Genomic DNA, 20,931 nt, shown 5'->3' with positions numbered 1-20,931 from the left:
CAGTTATCAGAGTCTGGTTAAAGGGGTTGGATCAAGTCTAACATTTATCCGCAAGATAAGGGATACCTGTGTGATCACAGGAGATCCTGCCATCTGCCTGCTCCACTCCGGGCGGGACATCATTGTTGGACCTATAAGTCCCAATATGGAAATCAATTTACTTTTTTTGGAATTCCGAAATTTGGAAGTCTTGCTGGTATCACTTATAGTCACCTGATCTGTGCATCATGGGAGGATCTGATGGTGGAGACCCCCTGCAATAGGGTGATTTATTGCATGCTGCTGCACTATGGATAGATGCTGGAGATATGATAGATAGATAGATAGATAGATAGATAGATAGATAGATAGGAGATAGATAGATAGATAGATAGATAGATAGATAGGAGATAGATAGATAGATAGATAGATAGATAGATGGATAGATAGATAGATAGATAGATAGATAGGAGATAGATAGATAGATAGATAGATAGATAGATAATAGATAGATAGATAGATAGATAGGAGATAGATAGATAGATAGATAGATAGATAGATAGATAGATAGATAGATATGAGATGGATGGATGGATAGATAGATAGATAGATAGATAGATATGAGATGGATGGATGGATGGATAGATAGATAGATAGATAGATAGATAGATATGAGATGGATGGATGGATAGATAGATAGATAGATAGATAGATAGATAGATAGATAGATAGATAGATAATAGAGATGTCATTGTAACATTTGACATATGTCAATATATTTGAATAAATGGTTCTCTTAGTTACTGGGGAGGGGGATGACCTGTAGATCGATGCCTGAGACAAAGCAGTGGCCACTAGATGGATACATCTGTATTTACCTGCATGAATTATTCACTAGTTGTGTCAATGAGATGATGGCTAATACAAAGTGCAAATACTGGAATAGCGCAGAACGCTGCCGGCTCCCACCTCATAGTGATACATCCACGTCCCTCCTCTCCACCAGCAGATGGTACGTGTGAGGATAGAGACTGCACATCACATCACACCCCTAACTTATGGGGGGACATTTATCACTGGGTCTCAGGTTCGCCTTGTTTTTGTAGCTGATTTTTTCCTTTTCTTGTTTTGTAATTTATATTTGTTGTTGTTTTGCCTTATTAAATGCATTTGGAGCTGTCACACGGCCGATTCATTTGCTAATATGTTGCAACGTAGATCTCATTTGCGACCATTAAGGTAGCGAGAGAAAATATGACAGAAGGTTCAGGGCTTCATCTCTGCAAGTAAAGTCTCAGCTTGTACAATGTCCGGACCACAATGTGATGTAACTGCAGGGACTAAAAGTTACAGATATGTAAGAAAAAAATAAAAAAATTCTTGCTAAAATGAGTCTTTTCCTTTTTTATTGTCATTTACATGAAATGGAGACTGATAATATTCTCAGCTCTGTACAATAAGACAATAATCACTCCCAGAGATGATCCCATAGACAATGGTGAAGTCGTTACTGGAGAAATTTTACATTTTAAAACTGCTCCGAAGTATTTTCCATGTTGCATAGAGGTGATTCTTCATTTGGGAAGCAAAAAGCTTTGTTTTTAGTAATGAAAAGGGAAGTTTTCTTTCCAGTGCAGCTGCTCAGAGCAGGGGAGTTTTTGCAGGTTTTTTTGCAACTTTTTAGGAGCAAAATATTGATAGATGCAGCACAAACATCTGCAGAACAGCCACTCACTGGGGCTTATTTACTAAGGGTTATATTTTTGTCGGATTTTAGACATTTTCGGGATTTGAGCTGCAGTAACAGGTATTTAACTGGGGATTATGTAGCATGCGATCGGATTGTGGCGCAATTGCGCCGGCTTTCATGCCACAGAAATCGGGGGGCGGGCCATTGGACGATCTGACGGATTTGGACTGAGTGCAGGATTTAAGATTCAAATTGTGTCACAACCAATGCACTTACATGCACCAGGAAGAAGATGGTGAACTCTGTCGGACCTGAGCGGGGAAGCGACACATGCAGGATATCGGGCACATGATCTTAGTGAATCGCGGCAGAGAGCATTATCTTTGGACAATGGACTTCGGGCGAACTCCGTGGATCATGTAAGTAAATAAGCCCCACTATGTCAGATAAGGCGCATCCACTAAATAACGTAAGAGACAAATCTTTTAACTGCGCAAAAAAACATTGCGTAATAAAATGCTAAAAACAACACCAAAATTTATGATAAATGTCCTCCATGGTTCGTTAGTGGTTAGAGAACTACAAGGTGCAGCAAGACGTCCGGCATGAAGCCCATTGCATAATGTGGATATTGTCAGTGCATGATCACAAAATACTCACCTTCTGCTTGTATGTCTACATTATTCTTTTTATCAGCACCTCCCCTCCCCATAATATAAAGATTAAAACCTCTCAATAAAAAATTGAGAAGTCAGCAAAGATGATAGGGTTAATAGATAAGCATGTCTAAAATAAACTTATTTAAAATTATTATTATGTTTTATATGTATTACAATATCAAAATATGTTAAATAAAAAGAATAATAACTGTATCATTGATTGTAACAAAAGGTGAGACTGGGCTCCCACACAATGTAATGTGTTGCATAAAACCGGCAGTGTGAACGCAGCCCAAGTCCAGGCTCTCAAGTCGCAGAAGCGCAACTTATGCTTCACATGTTGCAGTCATTTTTCTCTAAGTAACTGAAGTGAAGAAATGTCCCACAGTATTGATCTGAATCGGATGGCAATCACAAGGATTTCTGTGGGATGAAATTAGATATATTTAAACCAGAATCAACAGAATATCTGTTTTCTTTCCGATTTGTGGCCGTAACCCTTTCAGTGCTCCCCTCCCGAGCAGTGAGCACCGCACACATTATAACCAGCATAGATGTACACACTGTAATCACAGCACCAATGATTACATAGATTATAGATAAAGCTTGAAGAACGTTTAACACTGAAACATTGTAATGGAAAAAACGTTACCTGCGCCAGTGTATGATAGAAGCTCCATCCCCCTGGTGTCCTCAGAGATACCCAGCGATGTGGCACAATAGGCAGATGCATGGTGCGCCCGGCTCTATGCCAGGTCCGACATGGTGCAGAACTGTAGTATAGCCTGTGCCTGTACCTGGCGCACTCCACAGCCTGGAACTATCCCCTTCCCACCCAACCGGCGGAATAGAGGGAGCTGTACAGGCAGTCCCAGGGTTATGTACAAGATAGGTCCTGTAGGTTTGTTCTTAAGTTGCATTTGCATGTACCGTATATACTCGAGTATAAGCCGACCCGAGTATAAGCCGAGACTCCTAATTTTACCACCAAAAACTGGGAAAACCTATTGACTCGAGTATAAGCCGAGGGTGGGAAATGCATTGGTCACAGACCCCCCCAGTATATAGCCAACCAGCCCCCTATAGTATACAGCCAGCCCAGCTTGCCCCCAGTAGTATACAGCCAGCCCAGCTTGCCCCCAGTAGTATACAGCCCAGCATTAAAAAATAATATACTTCTATACTCACCCTCCGGTGGCCCCGATGTGCAGCGCTGCTCCCCCCATGTCCGCGCGGCTCGTCTTCAAGCTTCGGCTGCTGGGCGCCGCCATTGATCTTCCCCGGCGCCACTGCTGACATCATACTAGGCGCCGCCCCAGGGAAAAACGTGCCGGCGCCCAGCAGAAGAAAGAAGCAGGCGCGGAAGCCTGAAGACGAGCCACGTGGACATCGGGGCCACCGGAGGGTGAGTATACAAGTTTATTATTTTTTAAGTATTTTTAATTTTTATATTGACTCGTGTATAGGCCAAGGGGACGTTTTTCAGCACATTTTTTGTGCTGAAAAACTCGGCTTATACACGAGTATATATGGTAAGTTGAAACTGTATATTTTACAATTGCAAACCCAGACAATTTTTTTTTTTTGCTCTGTGACAATTAGATTTTAAAAATGTTGGGTTGTCATAAGAACCAGGATTATCACTAAAGCTTCATTACAGACACCTGTGATAACTGTTACAGCTGATTATTGTAGCCTAAGGCTAAAGTACAGTAATTACCAACATCCAGAGGTCCGTTTGTAACTAGGGATCGTCTGTAAGTCAGGTGTTCTTAAGTAGGGGACAGCATGTATTCAACTGACTTTTTCAGCGCATTGGGGTATTTGAGCAATTTTTTGCTCCATTTCCCAGCACTTCGCTGGAGTTCTCCGTGTAGCAGTTTCCTGGTTTGCGCCTAATTTGTCTTTGTATTTCTCCTGATCTAACCTTGATATGCGCCTAAAAGGGCACAAATAATTGCGCAAAGGTATGTGAGTCCCGACCATATATAGAAAAAGGAATGGGATGAGTTACCCAAAAATTTTGCGCCTAATAAGTTTCCATAAAAATCTGCATTTGACAAAGAGCCAAAACTACAAAAATAAATAAGGTGCAAAAAATAGACTCACGAAAGGCACAAAAAGAGCTCAGAGAAGGGGGGAGTAAGATAAATGACCCCCATGGTGCTCAGTGTATGATAATTCAGTCTGATGTCACAATATTATGCTGTATGATGGCACAGATGGCGGCTCAGGCCCCATTCACACCAGTCTGTTTGTTTGTTTTTGTGTTTTTTTTTCTTGTCTGTTTCTCTTTCTTTCTCTATTTTTAGTGTCACTGATCTAAACCCATTTGCTAACAGATGCCGAAAATGACAAGTCTGTTTTCCGAGCTGTCCTGGGTTACAGTACGGGGAAGGGGGGGACATTCGGACAGATGTCATTTTGCACAATATGACGTCCACAGAAATAAAAGGCAGAATTCTGAAAAGTGTTTGTTTTTTCCTCTGAAACACAAACATCATAAAAAGAAGCGAATGTGTGAACTCGGTCAGATGGGAAGCAGAGACCCGGATCATTCCCATCATAACCCCCATCAGTATGAGCCACCAGATGTACGGTAATAACACGAATAATCAGAATTTATGTTAGATAATATTAATAATACAATGGACCTTATTGGTCACTTTCGGTTGATGACAGATTCTAGATTCTAGAGACAATAGTCATATACAAGAGATAGGACTGAGAGGTGTGAGCCCTACTACATACATAATGGGGCACACACAGGGGCTTATTTACTAAGGGTCGCGGATCGCACTTTCCTTGGACTGTTCGCTGTTTTTGGGATTTGCGCAGCTTTGACAGGTATTTAACAGGGGATTGTGTCGCACGCGATCGGATTTTGGCACAGCTGCTTGCATGCAACAGAAATTGCGGGCGTGCTGTCGGATGATTGGACAGATTCAGACTGAGCGCGGGATTTAACTTTCAAATTGTGTCACAAGATCAAGCGCTTACATGCACCAGGAAGAAGAAGGTGAACTCCGGGGACCTGAGCGGGGAAGCGACACATGCAGGATATCGGGCGCACAATCTTAGTGAATCGCGGCAGATGTGCAATATATGAACTCCGCGGGACGGGTAAGTAAATGAGCCCCACAGGGTTTTTAATGTGTTTTCGCATTGTTTTAGTTGCTTTTAACAAGAAAAGTCAAACAGGTTGCGCAAATTTTTTTTTCTCTCGCTCGCTCGGCATCCCTGTCCGGGGAAGGAAGGGTTTGGTGGAGAGAAGGTATCATTTATAATATTACATAGATGCAATGGTTTGTAAAAATGCATTTTGAGATTGAATATGTATGTACTTATGTATTATACAGACGGTCCCCTACTTAAGAACACACGACTTACAGATGACCCCTAGTTACAAATGGACCTCTGGATGTTGGTAATTTCCTGTACTTTAGTCCTAGGCTACAATAATCAGCTATAACAGTTATCACAGGCGTCTGTAATGAAGTTTTATTGTTTATCCTGGTTCTTATGACAATAGAACATTTTTAAAATCCAATTGTCACAGAGAGATTTGGCTGGAGCTACAATTATAAAATATACAGTTCCGATTTAAGAACAAATCTACAGAACCTATCTTGTACGTAACTCGGGGAGTGCCTGTATTTGCAAATGGATATACAGGCAGTCCCCGGGTTTCGTACAAGATAGGGTCTGGAGGTTTGTTCTTAAGTTGAATTTGTATGTAAGTCGAAACTGTATATTTTATAATGGTAGATCCAGACAAAAAAATTTTTGGCCCCAGTGACAATTGGATTTTAAATATTTTTTGCTGTAATGGGACCAAGGATTATCCATGAAGCTTCATTACAGACGTCTTACAGTTGATTATTGCAGCCTGGGACTATACTAAAGCATCCAAAGAGCTTCACCAGAGGTCAGAGGGGTCTGTCTGTAACTATGGGTTGTCTGTAAGTCGGGTGTCCTTAAGTAGGGGACCGCCTGTAGTGGATAAAATTTAAATAAAATTAAAAAAAAAAAAAACATGTTGCACAAATATAACTTCAAAGTCTACGACAAAATTCTGTAGCGTCTACACACACCATGGGGGTCATTTATCTTTTTCACCCCTCTTTGTGCTCTTTTTGCGCCTGTTGTGAGCCTATTTTTTGCCCCTCGTTTGTCTTTTTGGCTCTTTATCCAATGCAGCTATTTTTGGGCCTCATTAGGCGCAAATTTTTTCAAAAAAGGCACAATTTGCAGAAAAATTTAAGAAAAAACAGTTTTCTACTAGATGGTTTTTCTTTTTGCTTTTTTTCACCAAGCGCACTAGAAAAACAAAGAATGCTGCCTGTTTCTACCTGGTGATTTTGGCGCTGGGTCCGTTTTTCTGTCAGATGAATTGTGCTATATTTTGCACAGGGATGTAAATTTGTGGCGCAAGAGTTAGTGATTTGGGGCACGACTAAAAATGATCTGCACTTACTCCATATTCATGAAGATGAGACAATAATCACTCCCAGAGATGATCCCATAGACCAGTGATGGCGAACCTATGGCACTGGTGCCAGAAGTGGCACTCAGAGCCCTTTCTGTGGGCACTCAGGCCATCACCAGAGATGACTCCAGGTATCTTCCTGCAATCCCAGACAGCCCAGGACTTGCTGTGGACAGAGCTATTTTAAAGTGACAGCGCTACCTGGGACTATTTTCTGCTTTATTGGTGTCCTCAGGGGCTGGTATCAATGAAAACTGTGACAGAGCAGGGAGTATAAATCACAAATTACATTTCTGTGTTGGCACTTTGCGATAAATAAGTGGGTCTTTGTTGTAGTTTGGGCACTCGGTCTCTAAAAGGTTCGCCATCACTGCCGTAGACAATGATGAAGTCGTTACTGGAGAAATTTTACATTTTAAAACTGCTCCGAAGTATTTTCCATGTTGCATAGAGGTTATTCTTCATTTGGGAACCTAAAATGTATGTTTTTAGTAATGAAAAGGGAAGTTTTTTGGAAGTGCAGCTGCTCAGAGGAGGTGCATTTTCTGCGCCTATTTTGTGCCTTTTTAGGCGCAAAATAGTGATAGATCCCGTGCAAACATCTGTATAGCAGGCACTCACTATGTCAGATAAGGCGCAGGGACTCAAAACCACTAAGTGCCGAACTTTGCCGTGCGCCAGAAAATGGTGCATAAATGCACCTAATTAATGAGATGCGCCAGATTTTTGCGCTAAAAGACGCTCAAAACAGTCTAACTGACTATGATTAATGTCCCCCTATATTTTGCCCCTCATTTGTCTTTGTTGTTATGGCTCTTGACAAAGAGTTTTTTGAGTCTTATTAGCTGCATATTTTAAAAATAGGCACAAATCCTACCATTGCCTTTCCTACACTTGGTCAGGACTGGCATGTTATTGCGCTATTATTGGCGCCCATATAGGTGCAAAACAATGTTAAATAAGGTGCAAACATCTGGAAGACGGAGAAATACAAAGACAAATTAGGAGCAAACCAGGAAACTGCTACACGAAGCACTCCGGCGAACCGCTGAAAAAAATTCACATTTTTGCCTCAAATACCCAAATGAGCCAAAAAAGTCACTAAAATACAACCAAAAAACGTGCATCAGAATACGATAAATCTGCCATAAGATAAATACAGCGCAGGGTCACAAAACCACTATGTGATGTCGGCACCCAAAAAAGTCACAGAAAAGCTACAAATCTAATTTAAAAACCCTAAAAATGTTTGCGTCTGTTTGCAGCAGTTCTCCGGAATTCGCCATGTTGCAGTTTCCTGGTTTGCGCCTAAATTGTCTTTGTATTTCTCCGGCTTCCTGATGTTCTACATGCCGTATTTCATACTGAAAAAAAGTACTGCGCCCACCGTAAATTTTTCCATAAAAAACATGCCTGTTTAACGGATGATACTGATCACAACAGATGATATAAAATTTACATTGATGTCAATGGGATTTCTGACTGATGCGTCAATCCTCCGTTCTTTACTTTTTGTAACGCAGAGTGAACCAAACTGAATTATAAAAAAAATACAATTATTTAGCACTTTCTGGCGTATATGACAAAAAAAAACCTGGTATTTTGTATTTAGACACCAAATACTTCAGGTAAGCAAATTGTCTGAAATAATACATTATCTGGACAACAAATATATATATATATATAATTTTATTACATTTATCTCGATAGACTTATAGGACGTCATTTATCTTTTGCCCTTCCCTGGGCTCTTTTTGCACCTCTACTGAGTAATTTTTTGCATCTGATTTATTTTTGTAGTCTCACCTTTTAGGTGGACATTTTAATAACTCATATCATTGTCTTTCCTATACATGGCTGGGACTGGAGTTATTTTTCTCGATTATTTGCACCTTTTCAGGTGCAAAACAATACTAGATCAGGCACAAATATCTGGAAACCGGAGAAATACAAAGACAAATTAGGTACGAACCAGGAAACTGCCCCATAGATAGAGATAGATAGATAGATAGATAGATAGATAGATAGATAGATAGATAGATAGATATGAGATAGATAGATAGATAGATAGATAGATAGATAGATATGAGATAGATAGATAGATAGATAGATAGATAGATAGATAGATAATAGATAGATAGATAGATAGATAGATAGATATGAGATAGATAGATAGATAGATAGATAGATAGGAGATAGATATGAGATAGATAGATAGATAGATAGATAGATAGATAGATAGATAGATAGATAGATAGATGATAGATAGATAGATAGATAGATAGATAGATAGATAGACAGAGATAGATATAGATATGAGGGGGGGTCATTTATCTTGATGCGCCTTTTTGGTTGTATTTTAGTGACTTTTTGAACGCATTTGGGTATTTGCGCCTTTTTCCAGCAGTTCTCCGGAATTCTCTGCATAGCAGTTTCCTTATTTGTCTTTGTATTTCTCCAGCTTCCAGATGTTTGCGACTTATTTAACATTGATTTGCGTCTATATGGGCGAATAACAAGCCAGTCCCAACCATGTGTAGAAAAGGCAATGGGATGATTGGTGCAACAAAATTGCGCCTTTTTACAATTTTCACCTAATAAGGCGCCAAAAAAACGTTATTTGACAGACAAATCAGGTGCAAAAAATAGACTCACGAAAGGCGCAAAAAGAACTCAGAGAAGGGGGAAATTAGATAAATGACCCCCATGGAATGATGTAGCCAGGTAGGTAGAGGAATCTACCTATATTTGATCTAGTTCACACTTCCATTCCAACCTTCTGTTTCTTACCTCTGTATCGCAGTTTAATGTATCAATTAAAAATCCCATTGACATCAATGTAAATTTTATGTCATCCGTTATGTTCCGTTTGGGAAGTTTCCATTAATTAATGCGTTGGTTTTGGTTTTTTTTTTTCAAACAGAGAAAAATTACTGCAGCCTCCGTCATTTTTTCTGTCCAAAAAAATGCATGGATAACGGAAATCTGCCTAAACGAAACATAACAGATAACATTAAATTTACATGGATTTTTCACTGATACATTCCGGAGATAAGGAACTGTGGTTTGATCGTCAGTGTGAACTGAGCCTAATAGATGTCGTGTAGAAATACAGATATTTGGGAGCTCAATTAGGAAATGTTTCAATATCATGAAATAATAATAATACTAATAATAAGAGTATTATTCCCTATTACTCTGGATGTGGCAGCAGCTGGTGCAGCCAGGAGGCGCGGGGATAATGGGCACAATTACCTGTCACCCATCTCTGTGTCCTGCTATCATTTAATATGGAACATAAGCAGTTTATCATTTATCAGGGGAGAGGTTAATGTGTGTAATGTAGATGGAGAAGGTCCCAGACACAGATGATATCAGTGCACACAGGAGATGCACATTCTCATTGACCACAACTGCCCTGGGATTGTCTACCTGCAGCTGCTGATACAATTGTACAGTATAATATACAATATAAAACAGTATAATATACCCCAATATGGATTGCACCTCCTGCTGTGCACCAGGGATAAAGAAAAAAAATGCATAAAAGCTATAATAAATCATATACATATAATAAAATATCCATCTGCAAATAATGAATAAAATAAGAATTGCAGAAATGAAAAATTATATATATATATATATATATATATATATATATATATATATATATATATATTTATAATGACAAAATAATCAAAGTAAATACCTAAAAAAAAAAAAAAAACATTTTAAACTAGCGCTGGCATTCTTCGCTGTTTTACTTATGGAATGATCCTGGTCTAGGTCCTGGGATGTGCACCTGAGCTGATTACTGCTATTGTACCTGAGTGCTGCCTAATTTTGTTGATATATATATGTGTATATATATATAAATATATATATATATATATATATATATATATATATATATATATAAATAATAGAAAAATAATATATAAACAATTACAAAATAATTCAAATTAAATACCTAAAAAAACATTTTAAACTAATAAAATACAAACGACATGAAGACAAAACATTGACAAAAATGATAATAAAACAGTAGTCAGACATTCAAAATCTGAATCAAAATAAGACTGCAGGAGTGAAAAAAAAAAATAATATGGGTGAATCAATAAGGGGAAAAAAAGATTTAAACTAAAAAAAAATAAAAATGGCTAAAAATAAGACAGAAAATATTGACATGTAAAAATAAAATGGCAATGGCAGAAATGAAAAATGACATAAATGTATAATAAATTTTAAAAAAAGAACATAAATAAAAATATATAAGAATATATGATATAATAATATAAAAATAAAATGATTAAAATGAGCAATTAAAGAGCTAAAATTATAAACGTGAAATACCAATTGATAAATAATAATAATAATAATAATAGTGTAAAGTTAAATAAAAGTCTAATAAAAAATAACAAATAGAATACAGATCGCAGAAGCGAAGAACTGTATAAATAAAGACATATATATATAAGATAAACCTAAAAAAGCTCAAAAAATATACCAGATATCAGAATTATTGTGGGTAATTTAACTGCATAATAGAAATATTGTATAATGTTATATGGAATATACAAGACGATAGCATTAGGAAAGCAGGAGGAGTAGGATAGAGTTTGGCACATGGTAAAATAGTTCTAGATCAGTTATATTGTATCTTATTCAAATGTGTTGTATTTGATAACAATATCAATATATATAATAGATAAATAGATAGATAGATATGAGAGATATATAGATGATAGATACATAGAATATATATATATATATATATATATATATATATATATATATATATATATATATATATATAGACATATAGACAGATAATAGATAGACACATGATAGATAGATAAATAGATAGATAGATAGATAGATATGAGAGATAGATAGATAGATAGATGATATAGATATAGATAGATAGATAGATAGATAGATAGATAGATAGATAATATAGATATAGATAGATAGATAGATAGATAATATAGATATAGATAGATATGAGAGATAGATAGATAGATAGATAGATGATATAGATAGATATATATATATATATAGACACATAATAGATAGATACATACATAGATAGATAGATAGATAGATAGATAGATAGATAGATAATATAGATATAGATAGATATGAGAGATAGATAGATAGATAGATAGATGATATAGATAGATATATATATATATATATATATATATATATATAGACACATAATAGATAGATACATACATAGATAGATAGATAGATAGATAGATAGATAGATAGATAGATAGATAGATAGATAGATGATATAGAGATAGATAGATAGAAGATAGAGATAGATAGATAGATAATAGATAGATAGATAGATAGATAGATAGATAGATAGATAGATAGATAGATACACTTGTACAGACATAGGTATTTACAGATAGATAATATAGATAATATCAGTAGATATTCCTGCAGTGACACTTTATTAAGAACAGAAGTAAATTACATTATTGGGGCCTCTGTAATATTTATCCTCTAAACTAAATTACCTTTTACTTATAAATTTCGCCGTCACCTATAATGTCCTTTTCCATTTAAGGTAAAATAAAATCATCAGGAAATTCTAGTTCCTTTCATCCTCTTATCATTTTAAGGTTCCGTCCCAATTAACCCTTTCCACCACCACGGCTGTAAATAGTGAAGTCTCTCAGATTGGAGATGTAACACTTAATGATTATTAGACATAAAGCCGGGCCTGTTAACCCCTTCATTGACAGAGACTTACAAGAAAGAGGTCAAGTCTTGAAAGGATCTATTGAGAGGCCTGGTAAATGTGGCTGGTAAACTGGAAAATGCGTGTACAGTGGATAGAAGAGTCCTGGCTGCCTGGAGGAGATCAGGCTGGAAAGTTCTGCCTGAAAGGGGAGAAGCAAAATATGCAGACCCCTCACTGAGCTCCAACATGGGGGATCTACTATGAGGGAAAAGAGTAATACAAAGATCTAGAGACACAATACTAATACTTGGGGGGAATGAATATATACATAGCTTGTTTTTATCTAGAAGAGGTGAAAATCATTTAGCATTCTGTAATATTGTAAGATTATAATAATGATATAAATCTGAGAGAAAGAAGGAAACAAAGAGAAAGAGAGAGAAAGCTTGAGCTAAATTAATAAAGATAGATAATAGATGTATTTATATAGACAATAGATAGATAGATATATAAATAGATAGATAGATAGATAGATAGATAGATAGATAGATAGATAGATAGATAGATAATAATAATGATAATAATAATAATAATAGATAATAAATATATGGATGGATAATAGATGATCATAAGGGATATATAAATTGATTTAAAATTAAAAAATAATGCAGCTAGATAGAAAAATAAATAAACCTATCTATTATTAAGAAGAAATTATATATACACTTATATAGAAAGAAAAACAGATATAATATTACATTTTGAAATGTTTTCAATACAACTAATTATATTCTTAGTCATTTACAATATAAAAAGTTCTAATAAATACCAATAGGATAGATAGATGATAGATAGATAGATAGATAGATAGATAGATAGATAGATAGATAGATAGATAGATAGATTTACATATGGATAGATATCAGAGATAGAACTGTTGTAGATGTATTGGTATTAGATAGATTAATGGGTATGTAAATACATGCATTATTAGCTATATAGAAAGTTAGATTAGGAAAAGTTAGATCGATGGTTAGATTGATAGATAGATAGATAGATAGATAGATAGATAGATAGATAGATAGATAGATAGATAGAGACATCATTTTTGGGGGGTAATTTTTGGCGTTTTTTTGCGCAATTATTTTGGCACAGTTAATAGATTTGTCTCTAATTTGCAACTTATTTTTGGGTGCAGGCTAAAATTCATCAGGTAGTGGTTTTGAGTTTTCACATAGTGAATTTAATTTGTTGCAAATGAATCAGCGACAATTCAAAACGCATTTGAGATGGCGAAACTACAACAAACATAAATTATATGACAAGAAAAGAAACAAACCAGGCACAAAAAAAGGTGAACTTGAGATACAGAAAGATAAATATCCCCTAGAATGTACGAAGAGAAATAGAGAGATTGCTAATAGACACATTTATGGTTATATAAATTATATTCTAAATTAACAGATATGTAGAGGTTAAGATGTAGGAATAAATAGAAATGTAGATAGATAAATAAATCGATAGATAGATAGATAGATAGATAGATAGATAGATAGATAGATAGATATGAGATAGAATAAAGAGATATATGAACTGATTATACACAAATATATTTATAGATACATAAATATGTGCATGAGCAGATAGATAGACCATCTTGTGTGGTCTCAGGGTCAGGTCTCGGATTGCATTTTCTAATAATCCCTTCATTACTTCCCCTGACACATTAGTGCTAAATGAGTTGTTAATTAATTAGATGTCACCTCTAATCGGCACTAATTTATTAGCTATCACCTTTCAGAGCCAAGCTCCGGCTGTAAGAGAAGATTTATCAGGTCCTTGTGTAGCATCAACAACCAAAAAACCTACTGAAAACCATAATAAAGTGTAGGATGAAAAAAAAATAACTTTTGTATATAAAAATTAATTATGATGTAAAATGAAGGATTATTGATATCGGCCAATGACATTGGACGATCGTCGCCCCTGGGAATCAAGACATTACCACATCGTGTACAATTCACAAACATTTATTTCATTCGGTGACAATTGTGTCTCTATCACAGAATAATAATTAGAATAATTATAAGGCTTCTGATTATTCACAATCCGATGGATAAACACAGAACGATGCAGGCGCTGGAGCTAGGGCTGACGATTTCTTTACGATCTGTTCAGATCTCTCTCTATATATTATCTATGTACATAATTACATACACATTAGACAAAAGGATAAAAAAAAAATCTGCATATGACGTTTAATTCGTTGTTAATTAGGAAATTAAAGGTCAAGTTCTCTGCACTGATATTCTGGAAAATCCTGAGATAACTAACAGTGTTTATTACATCGATTTGATTATAGTTGGTCGGCCGATCAATAACTATTTCAGTAGAGAGATGTAGCTTTAACATAACTGCATTGCTGTTGCTAAAGAGCCCATACATTAATTGCACTCATTAGATTAATTGCAATTAACTTGCAATGGTTTCTTATAGATTGCTTCATTATAATTCAACCTACATCAAATATGCAAAACACTGAATTTTGATCATTTAAAATACATCAATTTAACTAAATTTCATCTGCATTAATATGCTCCAAAATGCAAATTAATTGCATAGATATTCATTAACATATCCTAATTGCATCCACTCCAATTGAAGTCTTTCTAGGCCTTTAATAGCACGAAGATAAAGGCCCATGGAGTGAATTTATTGTATGAGTATTGATGACATGGAGTGAATTTATTCTACGAGTATTTAATGAGTCATAATTGATGACATTTTTTACAATTTGCAGTAAAAGAAATCGTTTGGAGACGCTGCGACTTGTGGAGACGCACTGCGCCCGACTCTCTCCAGAGCAGAAATAGTTAAGCGATCTCATGAGATTTTGGATAAGGTGACAACAAGGAATTAAGCAGTGACATGAACAGTGAACTCACACTCGACATAATACAGAATATACACACACTTTATAAATAGCGACATATTATTATAAGGATCTCTGGGGCTGAGGTGACAACTGGAGATTTCAGCTAAAAAAATAAGAATTCCTCCTACCTTTAATACACAGGTTCAGACTTTTTTTTTTTTTAAGTATTTTTGGGGGGGGTTAAAAATGACAGCTGCTAAGATTTGTAATTTTACTCGAGAAGTTCGGTCCAGTCTGTAAAATGCTGTCATGGGTTAGGTTTAGATGGTTCTGCATGGGGGCCAGTGAAGGGGTTAACATAGCAATGACCTGTGTCTGGCTCCCAGGTTGGGCTGATGTGTAGGGGGAGGTTGGGGTGGATGGGGGAGCAGAAGTTGCAGACCCCCCAATGATATTGTCTATGGAGAAAGAAGTCCTAGTCTGGGTGTCCGCCTTGAGGTTCTGGATGATGGGTAAGGATGGACTGAGCTGAGAGTAGAAGGATTTCCTGCTCAGTTCATTCCCTATGAATCCAGGGAGTGTGGGGCTGGAGAAGACAGAGGTTGGGGTGGGAATGGGGCAGTGTGTGGGCTGGAAGGAGAAGGTGGCACCAGGGTGGTGGTGATGCTGGTGGTGGTAGTTCTGCAGCTGGAGACCATAGTTGTAGCCATAAGGTCCATATCCAAAGGCTGGCATGAAACTGCTGGGGTCCCTCAGGATCTCTGTACTCTGCTGTCTCTTAAACCTCTTCCTCCTCCTCAGGAAACTCCCATTATCAAACATGTCTGCAGACTCCGGGTCCAGGGTCCAGTAGTTGCCCTTGCCAGGGTTGCCAGGTTCTCGGGGGATCTTGACAAAGCAGTCATTGAGGGACAGGTTGTGCCTGATGGAGTTCTGCCAAGCTGGGAACTTCTCCCTGTAATAAGGGAAGCGATTGCTGATAAACTCACAGATCTCACTGAGGGTCAGCCTCTTCTTGGGGCTCTGCAGGATAGCCATAGTAATCAGGGCTATGTAAGAGTAGGGGGGCTTCACCAGGGTGTTCTTGGGGTTCTTGTCCACCCCTCTTGGGTTGGAATCAGAGCCAGAGGAGAGATCTGGAGAGGCGGCTGGATGAGTCCTGGAGAGGTTATCCTCGGAGTCATCGTTGTCGGATTGGTAGTCGGAATATTTCCCATCTTTGAGATTCATGTCCCCGACTACATCGATGTCGGTGTCTTCGGAGAGAAGGGAATTATCAGACATCTCAGTTCCCAGAGTCATGGTAGTTGTAGTGATGAAGATGATGATGAGTGTCCTCTCAATCCAATCTCCACCAGGACCCACAAGTCTGAATGGGCTCCTCTGTTAGTAGATCAGGGGGGGGCAGCATGCACAAGGTCAGATCCTGACACCCCTCATCTCCTCCTCCTGCCCCCCTCCTTCCACCAGGAACTTTGCAAGATCCACAAAACACAAAAAAAGTTGACGCTCCCTGCAGCACGGCCAGGAAAAGACTGCAGCCCTCCCCGCTGCTCCCTTACTCCTTATACTCCCGGCCGGGTCACGTGGCCGTGACGTCACCCTTCTGCAGACTTCTCTCTCTCCCTCACTTTCTTTATAACATTATAATCGCAGTAAAACCAGGACTGGAGATCACATCAGACATACAAGCCCAGACTGCAAAAAAATAATATATATATACATACACTTAGACATACATTTCATTCATTTCTTTTTAGTGTTTATGGATTTATTCATATTTATTACAAAAAAAAAAATTCCTCCACATCCAAAACCGAGAGGACAGAAAGGTTAAATGCATTTACCAGCTCATTACATTCTGCTCCATTTTGGAGAAGGGCCAGGAGCAGCCCCCCGACCCTCAGGATTCACAGCAGATACACAAGTTTATAAGAAGGAAAAATCAGGATGGAATATATTTTTTTAGTATAATTAGTTGTAGTGGTATCAATTTTATTTTTGTCCTGGTTTATATTTGTCATTTAAAGTCATGTGGAAAAAAATCTATGGAAGAAAATAAAAATCTTTATGGAAGCTGTAAGTATCAAGAAAATGTTTATGGATAATTTGTTATTTCTCTGTATATATTTATTTATTTAGCTATTTCTCTATGTCCAAATATTATATATCTAATGTATATCTCATATCTATCTATCAATCAATTTTACATGTATCAATCTACATCTAGAATCTGTCTATCGATCTCTAAATAATCTGTCAAATTATCTTCTATCTACCAATCTATTCTATCTATATATGTTCGTTTCTAATATATCTACATAATATCTATCTATCTATCTATCTATCTATCTATCTATCTATCTATTTTAATATATTTTATCAACTGATCAACTATCTATATATCTATCTATCATCTATATATCTATCATCTATCTATCTATCTATCTATCTATCTATTTATTCATCCCATATCTATCTATCTATCTATCTATCTATCTATCTATCTATTTATTCATCCCATATCTATCTATCTATCTATCTATCTATCTATCTATCTATTTATTCATCCCATATCTATCTATCTATCTATCTATCTATCTATCTATCTATTCATCCCATATCTATCTATCTATCTATCTATCTATCTATCTATCTATCTATCTATATCTTTATTTACTTACACTATCTATATCTTTACATTACTTACCTATCATCTATCTATTCAATTCAAAAAATATTCCAGGTCTCCGACATTTTATTATAAAGAAAGGAAATAGGATGATAAAAAATACTTAATTGTATGCTTAATGTGTTTATTATTAATATATATATATTTTTGTGCACCACTGACTTTCCACGTTTAGTGTAAAAATATTATAAATAAATTGTAGTGTGTATTATATTGTGTACATTGAAAAGAAGCGAATGGTCTCCGTAATGAAAATATAACCTCGGCTGCGGAGCTAACAATCTAAATGGGCAGGAGCTGTTATATGGAGCGGCCGGTGGGATGGTGTGGGTACTGAAATAATTGAGTGTCATTATAAATTGCTACTATTATTTGTAGTTAGTTTCGGAGATGTTTATATACTTGATGGATAAACAAATAGATATGATAATGTGGAAGATTGATAGGTATTAAAGAAAGATGATTAATAGATAGCCAGATATGGAATTGATACATAAGAGATAAATAATTAATAATAATCGATTTATATTAGACATATATGAAGATATATATGAAATAAATAAGTTATAGATAGACAAAACAAAATAAAAGAAGAAATATATGACATAGGTAGATATGAGATAGATGTCCTATAGATGATGTATACTTGGTGAGAAGTGCAGCAATCTAGGATCCAGGGTGAGATGTTGCTGCAGAGCAGATGTTTGTTAATGTAAAGTAGCACTTAACCGAATCCTCAAACTACAACATGACTTCATTGTGTGAGTGTGTGGCCCCTGGCAGATGCTCTGACCCCTGTGTGTGTTTTATCTGCAGCTCAGAATGGGAGGGGGGGGGGGGGGCTACTACTCATCTGCACACATGTGGTTATCACATGTATCTTCTAGATCCATAGAATCGCAAGCTAAGCTTTACTAGAGGTAGTAGATACAATTGTAGATACAATTTTAATTCATTTACCAACATGCGTTGGTTAAAATGTGTTACTATATATCATTGCACGAAAACCCACCGCATGAGGAGTTACTACAATGTGCAGAAGAAACCATGTCAGCTCTGCTACATCTGTGTTGTTGTATTTTATATTACGTGTTATGTATATTAATATTTTAGTGAAAACTTCTTCACATTACATTTTTACTACGAACGAATATTCTACTAGTATGTCTATCTATCTATCTATCTATCGCATATCATACTAGTAGGAAGCAGTGCAGAGTTCACATGTGTTATAAATAAGGTTATATTCATAATATTAAACATTGTTAGTGTCCATCACAGACATTTTATTAAACTTTTGAGTAATCAAAATGAGTCTCCTGTGTGTAAGGAAAAATAACTACTCATGCAGAAAATTAAGGAAAAACAATAAACCCAGTACTCTCTACCCCCTGGTAGTTAGAACTGGATTGATAGTTTTTCCTTAATTTTCTTTCTATATAATTATCTATCTGTATTAACCATAAATCAATCAATCAATCAATCAATCTATCTATCTATCTATCTATCTATCTTTCTATCATCTATCAATCATTTCTATCTAATATCTATCTAATGTCATCTATCTATCATCTATCTATCTATCTATCTATCTATCTATCTATCTATCTATCTATCTATCTATCTATTCTCTATCATCTATCCATCTCATATCTATCTATCTATCTATCTATCTATCTATCTATCTATCTATCTATCTATCTATCTATCTATTATCTATCTATTTTCTTGCTATCATCTCTCTCCTCTGCCCCTGCCCTCTCACAGCCTCCTTGCACTGATCTCTTTGTAGCTCTATGTACATATACAGTAACATTTTAATGAGGGTTTATGGATTTGTTTGCCCTTTGTCACTAGTTGAGGACAATGCAGCAGCCTGTGATCACTGAGCACACAGATTATTAGTGTCCTCTGTAATGGAGAGTGAGCACAGGCCCCCTGCAGTCATTATACCCTGCACTGACCTCATCTGCATGTGAAGGCAAATAACTGGGGAGCTCAGCTACTACTCTACTACTGCTATACTAACCCCTACTATACTCACTACTGCTACACTGACCACTGTTATATCTGCTACTGCTATACTAACCACTATTCTACTCTATTAATGCTATAGTAACCACTGTTATACTCACTCCTGCTACAATAACTACTATTATACTCACTCCTGCTATACTAACCACTATTATACTCACTACTTCTATACTAAGAACTGTTACATTGTATTTACTACTGCTATACTAACCACTATTATACTCACTACTTCTATACTAAGAACTGTTACATTGTATTTACTACTGCTATACTAACCACTATTATACTCACTACTTCTATACTAAGAACTGTTACATTGTATTTACTACTGCTATACTAAATACTGTTATTTACTATTTAAATTATAACCACTAGTATATGATATACTGCTATACTACTTACTATTATATGAAATACTGCTACACTAACCACTGTAAATACTGCTATACTTACCACTGCTATATTCATTACTGCTATATTAATGACTATTATTTGTACTTCTGCTACATTAACCATTATTTTACTTACTATTGCTATACTACTATTAAATGTACTACTGCTATATTAACCACTGTTATATGTACTGTGGTTAGAACTAACCACTACTCTATTCACTACTGCTGTGCTAAGAACTGTTATATGTACTACTCTACTAATCATTGCTTTATTCACTATTGCTATACTAACCACTGCATATATGTACTGCTATAGTAGCCATTATTCTACTCACAACTCCTATACTATTATAATAATTACAACTGATTATAATGCTATACTAGCTACTATAATACCCTCTACTGCTATAATACTCCATA

The 20,931-nt window shown here is 36.2% G+C and overlaps 1 protein-coding gene across 1 annotated transcript; it reads right to left on the bottom strand.

The window, feature by feature from the left end:
- Positions 1–14,577: 14,577 nt before the first annotated feature.
- On the bottom strand, positions 14,578–16,908 carry LOC140104393 (forkhead box protein D2-like). Its single transcript, XM_072127925.1, has one exon. The coding sequence runs from the start codon at positions 16,690–16,692 to the stop codon at positions 15,631–15,633; it is 1,062 nt and encodes a 353-aa protein (XP_071984026.1). The 5' UTR covers positions 16,693–16,908; the 3' UTR covers positions 14,578–15,630.
- Positions 16,909–20,931: the final 4,023 nt, after the last annotated feature.

This window comes from Engystomops pustulosus, chromosome 10 (genome assembly GCF_040894005.1).
Source record: "Engystomops pustulosus chromosome 10, aEngPut4.maternal, whole genome shotgun sequence".
NCBI classification, from domain to species: domain Eukaryota; kingdom Metazoa; phylum Chordata; class Amphibia; order Anura; family Leptodactylidae; genus Engystomops; species Engystomops pustulosus.
Note: the sequence above shows the minus strand (reverse complement) of the source record. Positions and strands in the feature narration are given on the sequence as shown.